Genomic DNA, 12,151 nt, shown 5'->3' with positions numbered 1-12,151 from the left:
AATTGCAGGACAATTATAACATGTGTAATCACTAAAAGTAGAATTATTTAATATTTGTATCTCATTTTCCAGATTGAATTTCTCCAGAAAAAAAAGTTTTAAAGATATGTAGAATAAAAGACACAAAGTATGTGCATATTATCATAAAGATACTAAAATTCGAGAAGTTGGTTGCTTCCCTAATGCACCTTGTTGTCCAGGCTCTTCATGGTTAAGAGGTCAAGAGTCCGTAGAGAATGGCCTGTCGGAGCAATGAAGTAGAGGCACACATGGATACGAGAGTCATGGTACTTAAACAGAGCACGCTTGATCTTCAGTTCTTCTTGGAGATAGGCTTCAAATTGATCATCTATGTAATCAACTATTGGTTGATAGCTGAAAAAAAGTATTTAAATATTTAATAAAACATATTCCATGCTATCTTAGTAAGGAACTTGTACAATTCTCAAGTCTGAGGTCTATATCTTCCTGGAATTTCAGTTAATATCTATACCAAGCAAACAGGTAATTACAGTGCTAACACATAGCAACAGATAATATACATGTATGACAGTAATTCTGCCAAAACATCAAGATAACCTAGTCAAAATGGTATTAAGTTCACAAAGATTCATTTCTACATACATTCATGTACTGGGTTCAGGTCTTTGAAGACATTTTACAACTGCCCAAAGCAATTACAAGTTTAACATACAATTAAAGTGATAACATAACACACTAATTGAGAAAAGGAAAAGGTATCAACTAAAATAGTTAAGTCAAAGTGTCTTTTTTGTTTTCAGTACATCTCTAGGCATAAAAAGCTTAACCTAGAAAAGGGGAAAGGTCAGTGTCAGATGAAAATATCTACCTAATAATGCTGGCATGGCTAATTATAAACAGGCCAATTATATCTTGTGCTACATTTTTTGCCCAGATAAAGCCCATATTCCCTCTGGCCATCTCAGCCTATTCATCCTTGGAAACACAAGTCAAATCAGTGTACTTATCTTGGCTCAGGATGAGTTTGTCAATGTTCCACTTCATTTTGATATGCTAAACCATTGCTTATGCAGCTTATCTTATGTGTTCATGTGTAGGTGCACAGGTGTGCCCCTACATCTGGAACCTCAGGAGCCAGCAGCCGTGTTTATTGCTGCATTGGCCTGGTCTTGCAGATTCTGCTAGGCTGGCTGGCCAGCAAGCCCCAAGGATCCTGTCTCCAACGCCCCAGCACTGGGATTACAAGCAAGCATGTGCCACTGTGCTCCTCCCCTTTGGACTGTTCTGGAGAGAAGACTCAGGGCATCACACATAAGCACTTTACTGGCTGGGCTACCTCCCCGGCCCTGCTACCTTTCTACTCTCAAGTAACTTCATTAATTAAGCCAGGCCCTTAAATAGCAAGTCAAACATTGGGACGATTTACAGAATAAAAACTCCCACGGAAACATATATTAATCATGAAGATATTTTAATAGTTCACAACAGTTAGCTCCTTTCCTAATCCACCTTGCTGTCCAGGCTCTGGACACTCCATGAACATCTTTGTAACCCCTACAGGAGAGCAGTGAAAGTTAACTTTATAAACATAGGTAGAATTGAATTTGTATAATTGTCTGATAATTCTAGTTCTTGGAGATCCGCACCTCTTTTAAAACACAGAATAGTATATTCTCCCATTTCTGACAGTAGTTTGAGGGCAAAGCCAGCATCTTCATAATTCTGTTTTCTATAAGAATTAACAAAAGACCTTGAACATTAACAGGACTGAGTTCGGGGGATAGGGGAGGGAACAGGATTTTGTTTGTTTGTTTGTTTTTGTTAGTTTTTTTTCATTTTTTTCTTTTTTTTCGGAGGGGAAACTGGGAAAGGAGATATCATATGACATGTAAATAAAGAAAATATCTAATGAAAATAAATAAATTAATTTTAAAAAGGACTGACTTCATCAGAATGATTGCTATCAATACCAAGAAAGGTTCCTTAGAATGCTGGTGTAAATATTCCCTTCCAAAAAAATAAAATAGCAAAAATCTTTAAGTACATATTTGACAGAAAAATTTCAAAGAAGCATTTATTAATGATTTAAAATAGGTCAGTAATAACTTATAACATGACCGTGAATGTTCATGTAGATGACTATCTTATCTTAAGGTTTTACAAAAATAAAAACATAGATACTGTTAATTAAATAAACAGGAATTCTTCCATAGCAATTTACCCTGTTTCTAGCCCCAGTAACTAGAAAACACCATTTCAATGAGAAGACAGTGACTTAACATCAACTCACATCCTCATCCCATGCGAGAGAGCCAACTCCTGATGTTATTAATAACACCTGCTATGCCTGCAGACAGGAAGCTAGCATAACCGTCTCCTGAGAGGTTCATCCAGCAGCAGATGGAGGCAGATGCAGAGACCCACAGCCAAACATCAGGTGGAGCTCGGGAGTCTTGTGTAAGTGTAGGGGACAGAAGTGAGCAAGTCCAAGGATGCCACAAGAAAACCTACAATGTCAATTAACCTGGGGCCATGGGGGCTCACAGAGCCTGGTCCGCCAAGAGCTGTATCCCCTTCCTCCTACTTGAACTGCCTGGTTGGACCTCAATGGCAGAGGATTGCCTAGGACTAGATACCCCAGGGTGGAGTGGTATCCAAGATGGGGCTCACCGGAGGGAATGAGTTGTAAAGGTGGAACTGAGAAGGGAGGAGAGAAGAGGGCTGTGATCAAGGTGTAAAGTGAATAAAAAGAAAATACTTTTAAGTAAGACAGAATCCTGTTATAAAATATAGTAAGATTTTGTTCTAGGATAAAGAGTGTTCCAAAATGGAGAATGAAAGATGAGGACACCAAGAGTACACGTGGAGGGACCCATGGCTCCAGCCACATATGTAGCAGAGGATGGCCTAGTCAGGCATCAATGAGAGGAGAGGCCCTTGGTCCTGTGAAGGCTCGATGCCCAAGTGTAGGGGAATGTGAGGGCCAGGAAGCGGGAGTGGGTGGGTGGGTGAGCAGGGGGAGGGGAGATGGGCTAGGGGATTTCAGAGGGGAAACCAGGAAAGGGGATAACATTTGAAATGTAAATAAATATTTAATAAAAAAACTAGAAAGTATTTTGTAAAACAGAAAATATAAAGTATAAGGTAGTTTGTAAAGGCTATGGTGCTAGAGTTGGCTCAGCAGTTATGATCAGTTGTAGCTTTTGTGTTCAATTCCCAGAACCCACATGATGGCTCACAACTGTCTGGAACTACATTTCCAGTAGATCCAATGCTCTTTTCAGACCTCTGCAGGTACCAGGCATGCACACAGAACCCATAAATATGTGTGGACAAAACATTCATATGCACAAAATAAAATAAATCTAAGAAATGTTTAAAATACTTGTGAAAGGTGATAGCCAGCAAACACCACACCCAGCTCACAGTCTGCAAGGCCAGGTGACTAACTTCTGTGACTCTGAAGACCTCTACTAATAGGAACACTTGGAGTTGGGGTACCTTACACTCCTCTATATAGCTGTCTACCTTTGTGTGTGAACCAATATCCTTGTGTTAGGTAAATCCCTTTAACATGTACAAAGACAACCCTAGCCTCTGGCAAACCACAGGCAGAGCATCACTAGACACTATGTGAAGCTTGTGACACTTCTGCTCATTTGCTGTAACCTGGGTCACGGCTTCTCTGCTCTGTTGCTGTACAGATGCTACCAACCTGTTATCATGCTGAAACACGTATTTGTGGTGACCTGAAGCTATCTTCCACAGTCACTCAGATTCAGCTCCAGAACAAATGATCTCTTAGGAGATTTTTTCGATTCGATTAACACACTAACACAAAACTGGAGCAGCATACAACAAGCTATTGCTCAAGGACCAAATCTAGTTGGACAGCTGTTCTTATAAGCAAATATTTGACGGAGGTACAGCCATGGTCATCTATTAAATATTGTCCCTTGTTACCTTCATATCAAATGGCAAAGCAAAGCAGTTCATAAAAAAGGTGCATCCCACAGAGTTTGAAGCATTTACTGTTTGCCCTTTATAGAAAAAGATTACCAAGTTCTGTACTAACAGTATTGATTCTAATTTTATCATGAGATGATTTATCAATTCAGTTATTGTGCTTTAGGACTTGTCCCATGAGGCAAGAGGAAGAAATCAAAACCTAGGATCCACAATAGTGGGATTCCAATGAGCAAACTCCTCCCCACATTGGACTGTGATCCTAAAAAGCCTATACAGTCAGGGTAACAGTGAACCAGGAACAAGCCTACTATGCCCTTCTTCTCAAAGACCCATAGGATGCTTGTTGGTTTGAAACTAAAAGGAAAGGAGAAAAATGACACATTGTTGGGAGTTTCTGGCCAAAATACCAGCCTTGCATATAAGGCAAGACATCTCTTTGATTCTAAGAATCTCAAAGCATGAAATGGGTTCAGTGATTCCTCAAAATCTAATGTCAGAGAAAGCTATTGCAAGAAAATCCAAGTCTGCCCAATGGAAGCCATCTTTACATTAGACCTCAAAGTATCCCTGCAAATTATACCCAAAAGCTACAAGAAAAATAATATATATATATATATATGGCATATCAAAACATATAAAGAAGAATAACCATAAACCAAAATTATTATAAACTATAATTATATAATAAGAACAAAATGCAAACTAGATTGTTGGTAAAAATAAAACTAATTAAAAAGTGATCTTACAAATACACATGAATAGCAATAATACAAAATATACAAATTTGAAAACTTGTAACAAAAATTAAGATATTAAGTTTAGCAATAAATTAGACAACAGAAAACACAAGTGAGAGACAGAAGCAGATACACCAAGGGAAAAAGACAGCTGAGACAGGTAAGTGGATTCTAAGATAATTAGAATCTGTGGACCACCACACTGGAGAGAAGAAAGGCACACAGATAGAAAGTTCTGCAGATCCAGCTGGCCTTTAGGAGTCTGACTAGGAATATATGGGGGGAGGGGTGCGTGTGTACGTGTGTGTGTGTGTGTACGCGTGTGTGTGTGTGTGTGTGTGTGTGTGTGTGTGTGAGTGTATACTTGGCAGCAAAGTAATTAAAGATCACAGCTATGTCCTATAATAGGGAATGTGCTGATGGATCACAAAACTAAATGTTTCTTTAAAACCATATTTCAATTGTGTGTTGATATCAAAAGTTATTCTAGATAAATTATGTATTACTTGGGATCAGGAGATGGCTCAGCAATAAGAGTACATGCTGCTCTTGCAGAGGACCCAGGTTCAGTTCTCAGGACCCCTGCGGCAGCTCAAATCGCCTGGACCTCCAGCTCCAGGGGATCCAGTGCCCTCATCTGACTTCTACAGGCACTAGGCATATATTATTAAGGACATATATATACAAGTAAAACACTCCTAAATATAAAGTAGAATTTTTAAAAATATGCATTACTGAAGTTTAGTTTAAAAGAACTTTAAAAGGCATGGTAAAATACCTAATTCAGAGAAACATTTATGGGGCTGGACTTGAAGGAATGACTGAGGTAGACTCCAATGGTTCTATGATAGCTGGTATTTCACATAAAACATCTATTTATTACTCTAATAACAGAAGAAACAACAAAGAAAATGTGGAAAAGCAAGTTAAATTTTATTTTAAAACTAACTATAAGCAGAAGTTATACCTATATAGATCTTAGTCTAGAATCCAATGACATTTTTTTTAGGTGAGTGTCTCTTAGCCCTAAGCTTAAGCTCATTTTAAGATACTTTTACTTACATACAAATTAGTTTTAAGTTGGTGTAACTATTAATAGCACTTAAAGTGAGGCACCATTGGTCTCTGTGCTACTTACTTCTGGGGTGGGGAGGACACATGAGTCGTTTCCTGATGGGCTGAAAGGCCACACCCTAACCTGGATTACACAGACGCAGTTCATATAAAAATGACTCTGGGAAACAGCTTGTAATAATGAAACAATATATATTCCAACAGGAAAAAAGAATGAAAAGCTATAGAAAAATATTCCTCCCTCTCTCTGAAGTCCAAAAGTCTAACCTCTATAGCATTACTAAAGAAAAATGGACAAGAAATGACATAAGATAAAACAAGCTGGAATTTCATTATTAAAAATTTTGACACAGGTTCATCTAGACTAGTGGCTCTCAATCGTCCTAATGCTGCAACCTTTTAATACAGCTCCTCATGTTGTGGTGACATCCAAACATAAAATCATTTTTGTTGCTACTTCATAACTGTAATTTTGCTGTTATGAATTGTAATGTAAATATCTGTTTTTCCCAATGGTCTTAGGAGACCCCTGTGAAAGGGTCATCTGACTCCCTGAAGGAATGCTACTCACAGGTTGATAAATGTTGATCTAGACAGTTTTCACTGGAGATCACTTCCATTGGGTTAGTGAACTTATCTTGTTATTCTCGTATTGCTTGTACCTTTGCAATGGGACCCGGCATATGCAGCTCATTCACTGCTCATGTTCATGAGATGCATCTCTAGCCCAGTCATGTTTACTAGGAGTTTAGTTGGGTTTCCTGGCACTCATACTTGGTTGACTTCAGATCAGCTCAGTCTCTAGGAGACTTGATATGGCTTTATTTAGGCTAGGGTGATACTAATTCAGTGCTCATTGGGGTTCACTGGCCTCTTACTGCTAGTGTGGGGCTATTTTTAAGTCCTGGGCTGGGGACAGAAGGGGTCAGGTTCTGGGACTCATGGGGCAGGGGTTCAAGACAACAGGATTCATTAACAGAACTATGGTACTAGCTACTGAGGCAGGATGGGGGAGTAAGGGAATCTCCAAGGAAGCCTATGAGTGCAGCTCACTGAATTGGAGGAAAGAGAGGGTGAGGGAATTCACCAATAATGCCTGCATGCAGCTTCTGTCTGCCTCTAACCTAAGAAGGCTGTCTGACTGGGTTTAAGGTCTGCTTAACTAGAGGAAACTCATATTGTAAACCTAGCCAAGAGCCCAAAAGAGACATATGTTATAACACAACTCAGGGTCCGGATACGCCACAGAGGAGGGCGAGGCCCAGAACTGCTGTGGAACAGCATCTTCTGGGCCACAGGGAGGCTGCCCCTCATGGGAGGGTGGTTCTCATGCTTTCATCTGCAATCCGCCTTTACTGACACTGATGGTCCTTGCCCTCAATTGGTTTTTGATCTATCAATAAAGTTGCCAGTAGCCAATGGCTGAGCCAAGGGTGGGGACACTGAGAGTTGCATGGTAGGATGCAGAGAGATTCTGGGACTGGGAAAGAGGAGAAGGGGACACAGAAGCCAGGAGGAGATTAAGCCAACCACAATGTCAGTTTCTGAATAAGCAGCTACTGGCCACACCCCTGACTGGGCCTGGGGTAGCAGGGGAAGATTTAGGAGCGTCCAGTCATTGAGTTAGACAAGAATTTTAAGAATAACTGGTGTTTGTGAATAAGTGTTTTCTATTCACAGATCCAAGATAACTCCTGGGTGGGTGCATGCATGCAATTAGCCAGGAATACATAGTGGGCAGACAAACTCCCGAAACAGCACTATGAACTCTCAACAGCCACAGCTGTCCACATAGACCACAGCACTCAACATTACTGTGCTAATGGGAAAACACACACACACACACACACACAGAGAAAAGAGGAATCTGGGAGGGAATGTGAGAAGGGCTTGTTGGAGATCAGGGGGAGAAGAATGAATACAATCAAAGTGCACTGTGCTCACTATGAAAGTTTAAATATATTTCCCACAATGTTTAATAATGTAACTGAGCCAGGCAGTAGGTGTTCAAGGCCAGCCTGGTCTACAGAGTGAGTTCCAGGACAACCAGGGCTATACAGAGAAACCCTGTCTTGGGGGAAAAAAAAAAGGAAAAAAATGATAATGTAACTGGCTATTTTTGTGAGAATTTGATAGAAGAAAGAAATTAATTCATAAACAATATGTATAACCACTATATATGTTGCCCTTATATATCTCAAACATTCCTTCTCAATAAGATAAATCTAAATATTAGTGAAAATATTCATTAAAAATACAGTTAAGAGCAGAAAAGTTACAAGTTTTTATTAAATATGTGTTTTAATGCTGTGATTTACTTATTCTAAAGAAAAAGAAAAAGATTACAATTTGTCAAGAACAGCAAAACACTGATTAGTTGATAAACAAAAAAGAAAAAAATTGTCTGGGAAGTAAAGTCATATATTGTATCAGCAAAAAATAAAATTACAGCTCAAAAGGAAAAAGGGAGTCTTCAGCCTGAAATAAAACTGGCCTTATTCCAAGGAAGAATGCAAACAAATGAACAAACAAACAAACCACACATACCTGTCTTCTTTATTTATTTGGTCACCAAAGCCCACTGTATTTACAATGGTCAGTTTCAAGCGAACATTGCTTTCCTGGAGTTCATATGTCTGAGCTCTAAGTCTAACACATGGACAAAAATGTGAGGATTCGAGTTCTTCAAAATTAGTATTAAACAATGTGTTTATCAGTGTTGATTTTCCAATTCCAGTCTCCCCTAGAAGAAACAAGGCACATTTTCACACATGCAGAGAATCACTGGAAAGAATAACATATGCAAACGCTAGAATGGCTTCAAGGAGTCTATTTCAAAGGCTACATGGCCTATAAAAGAATTTAGGCTAATCTAGTCTTAAATCACTAGAGAAACAATGATTATTCATGCCAAGTTACTCTGCCCTCTAAAAGTGAAAAAAAAAAGTTTGAAGTTAAGCAAATTAGAATTTAAACAACTCATAAAATCCACAGGGCTGTTAATCTGCTTATACAAAGAATGAAGTGAGCACAGGAACATAAATGTTAAAAAACTCGAAGAGGGCTGGTGAGATGGCTCAGCGGGGAAGAGCACCGATTGCTCTTCGGAAGGTCATGAGTTCAAATCCCAGCAACCACATGGTGGCTCACAACCACCCATAATGAGATCTGACATCCTCTTCTGGTATGTCTGAAGACAGCTACAGTGTACTTACATACAATAAATAAATAAATAAATAAATAAATAAATAAATAAATAAAAAGAAGACAGCTACAGTGTACTTATGTATAATAATAAATAAATCTTAAAAAAAAAAAAAGTTAAAAAAACTCGAAGAAAGAGTTACTGACACTCACCCACACAGAGAATATTAAAACAGAAGCCTTGCTCAATGGATCTATCAACCAGCTGATCAGGTAAACTTTCAAAACCAACATGGCCACACATAGACAAGGTACGGGGATATTCTTTTTTCTGAAGGAAATCAAAACAAATAACTTTAATTATATTTTTATATTTGATATTTAATCACATAAGCACACTTAAAACGATAAGTACAATTTATCAAGGCAGCTGAAGAGTTCATGACTTCTATTTCTGGCTGAAGATAAAAGTGATTATGTAATTTGTGAACATTGTCAAGCCTCCCAAAGCACTCACTTCTCAATCCTTTATATGACCCCAAACCATAATTTTAACATTAAAACAAGTGACCTCCAAAACCAAGAAAACATCCAAGTAAACTATGCATATTCACTGACAAAAATCAATCCACTGTCATTAACTATGCATACATATAAATTTTGAATAACTAAGAAAATCCCGAAGGAACAGAGTCATAGGGAGTGGAACATTCACAATCTGAACTCTAAGGGTATATCTGTACTTCATATTACAGGAAAGAATCTACATATATACATTATAAATAACACACACACTGCTAACGTTCTGAGTGAAACTCTAACCTAGATGGAGCCTTGAGAGGAATGCAAGGCTTAGTGGCCTTAGCAATTTGCAAACTCAAGACACTATTTGCAACTAAAGACACAATTTGCAACTCAAGACACAATTTGCAAACTCAAGTGGGAAAGAGGGAAAATGCAGGAGACAACAGGAAGTGAGGCACCCACATAAGAATCTCAGAAACAAAGCTCACCATATGACCAGAAGGACAGACTAAACTCTGGAATGACGCCTTTGTTCCTTTTCTCCATGGTTTGTATGAGCTGAAGCTCCCAGAAAGGGGACAGTGGGGGAGGGGAGGGGAAGGAGGGAAAGAGTAAAGGGAAAGGAGGAAAGACTGCACTCCTGTCACAGAGTCTACAAGACCAAATGGCTGCATTTTGATGCTATGGAGAGGTGAAATGTTGCAAAGCAGGACCAAATTATCCTGGGCTGCCTTAGGTCCCTTTGAAAGCTATCCATGCCTACCCCGGATCTGACCTCAGGTCCTGGTGACTATCCAAACCTTATAAGCTAAGAATGTTGGTAGCAGAAAGGATGTTTGGAAAAGCTGAAAGGAATCATTCTCTTTTAATTTATGTGTGAGTGTGTGTGTGTCTGTGTGTGGAGAGTGTGTGTGTGTGTTTGTGTGTGTCTATGTATGAGTGGGTGTCTGTATGCCTGTGTGAGTATGTATGTCATCTCTCTGTGTATGTCTTGTGTGTGAGTAGGAATCTCTGTGTGTCTGTGTGAGTATCTGTGTGTATGTGTGTGTCTGTCTCTGTGTGTGTGTGCATATGTGTGTGTAAATGAATTATGAAACAGACTGACAATGCGACCCTCAAGAGCCACAGACTACAAAAACAAAAACTCTAGTCCTGGGCATGAGAAACCCCTTTTCTGTTTCTAACAAAAAAAATGTTCTTTCTTGTGGTACATGTAATACTATGTTATAAAACAAGTTTCTAACAGCTATAACAATAAAATATTAAAATAGTTTGTTGATTTTGGTTTGCAAATAAGCTACTCTTTTTATAAATGTGAAAATGTTCTGGGTCTAATTTGCCAACGTCTCTGCTGTTAGCCTTTTCCACCTGTTTTCAGTTGTCATTTTTGCTTTTTGGTTTTTTTTTTCTCTTGTCTCCTGGTCCCTCAGACACTGTAGCCATTTGCTGTCTCTTTCAGCTTCCTGAGAAAATATCCTTTTGTGATCAAAACTGCAGCTGCAGGGTTTTTCTGCCTTTCCTACTCACTGCTCAAGGTCTTTGTTGAAATGTAACATTCTCTAACTCTCATACTTTAATGAAAAGAAAAAAGGTAAAGGAATGCTTTAAAATTTCACGGAGCAATGAGGTCTATGTAAGAATTGAAACAAAAATTTAACAATAATTGTACAAATATTACTTTGCTATATTATGTCAAGTATGTGATTGGAGTCAATGCTTGTTAAGAGAAATTAAATAATAACAAGTATAAGTATATATTTTAGTTAAAATGAGGAAAAATAAATATTTTAGATAAGGATGCATACTTTTCCTATAATAAATTAAGATTTTTTCCCAAAATAAAGAGGTAGAACGAAATAAGAGCTTACAACTAAGTTGCAAAGGGTTTGACTAGGTTACACGAGCGCTATGGGGTAAGACTGTGCTTGATGATTAAAGTTTACAATAATCAGCGCTCTAACACGCCCAGGATCAGAGGTGAGGAGGACATAACATCTGTCCCAACACTGGGAGTAACTGGGACCAGCGGGACCAGGCACACAGGAACTCCACCAGCCCAGTGGCTCAGGTTTCTTCCAGTCTGTCTGAGCTGATACCCTGAGCAAACCTTGGGTACAAGCTCCGCAGCCAGTACCAAAACACCCAGAGGAAGCTCCACTCCCAGGCACTCTAACACGCCCAGCATCAGAGGTGAGGAGGACACAACATCTGTCCCAACACCATGAGTAACTGGGACCAGCAGGACCCAGGCACACAGGAACTCTGCCAGCCCAGTGGCTTGGGTTGCTTCCGGTCTGTCTGGGCTGGCCGGTACCCTGAGCAGACCTTGGGGGCAAACTCTGCAGTCATTCCCAAAACACCCAGAGAAAGTTCCACTCCTAGGTACTCTAACGAGCCCAGGGTCACAGGATCCCAGAATCCCAGGATCCCAGAGACAGCTTGACTCTAAGGAGTTCTGATACAATCAAGGTCACAGGAAGGACAGGCTCCAGTCAGATTTAGCAAGGGCAGGTAGCAGTACAGATAACCAGATGATGCAGTGCAAGCGTAAGAATCTAAGCAACACAAACCAAGGCTACTTGGCATCATCAGAATCCAATTCTCCCACCATTGCAAGTCCTGGACCCACCATCATACCGGAAAGCAAGATTTAGATACAAAATCACTTCTCATGATGATGATACAGGACCTTAAGAAAGACATAAATAGCACCCTCAAAG

The 12,151-nt window shown here is 39.4% G+C and overlaps 1 protein-coding gene across 3 annotated transcripts in view; it reads right to left on the bottom strand.

The window, feature by feature from the left end:
• The window catches only part of Septin10 (septin 10), a 96,929-nt gene that overhangs the window by 58,294 nt on the left and 26,484 nt on the right, over nucleotides 1–12,151 (bottom strand). For 2 of the 3 annotated variants that reach the window (XM_031347714.1, XM_031347715.1), the window contains exons 2-4: nucleotides 9,120–9,237; nucleotides 8,310–8,505; nucleotides 189–375 (exon numbers count right to left, since the gene is read on the bottom strand). In XM_031347714.1, the coding sequence (XP_031203574.1) occupies nucleotides 189–375; nucleotides 8,310–8,505; nucleotides 9,120–9,237 (501 nt within the window). The remainder of the gene's footprint in view (nucleotides 1–188; nucleotides 376–8,309; nucleotides 8,506–9,119; nucleotides 9,238–12,151) is intronic. The other variant, XM_031347716.1, reaches the window with a different exon arrangement.

This window comes from Mastomys coucha, unplaced genomic scaffold, assembly GCF_008632895.1.
Source record: "Mastomys coucha isolate ucsf_1 unplaced genomic scaffold, UCSF_Mcou_1 pScaffold3, whole genome shotgun sequence".
Lineage (NCBI taxonomy): Eukaryota > Metazoa > Chordata > Mammalia > Rodentia > Muridae > Mastomys > Mastomys coucha.
The sequence above is the reverse complement of the archived record's forward strand: the minus strand, read 5'-3'. Positions and strand labels throughout refer to the sequence as shown.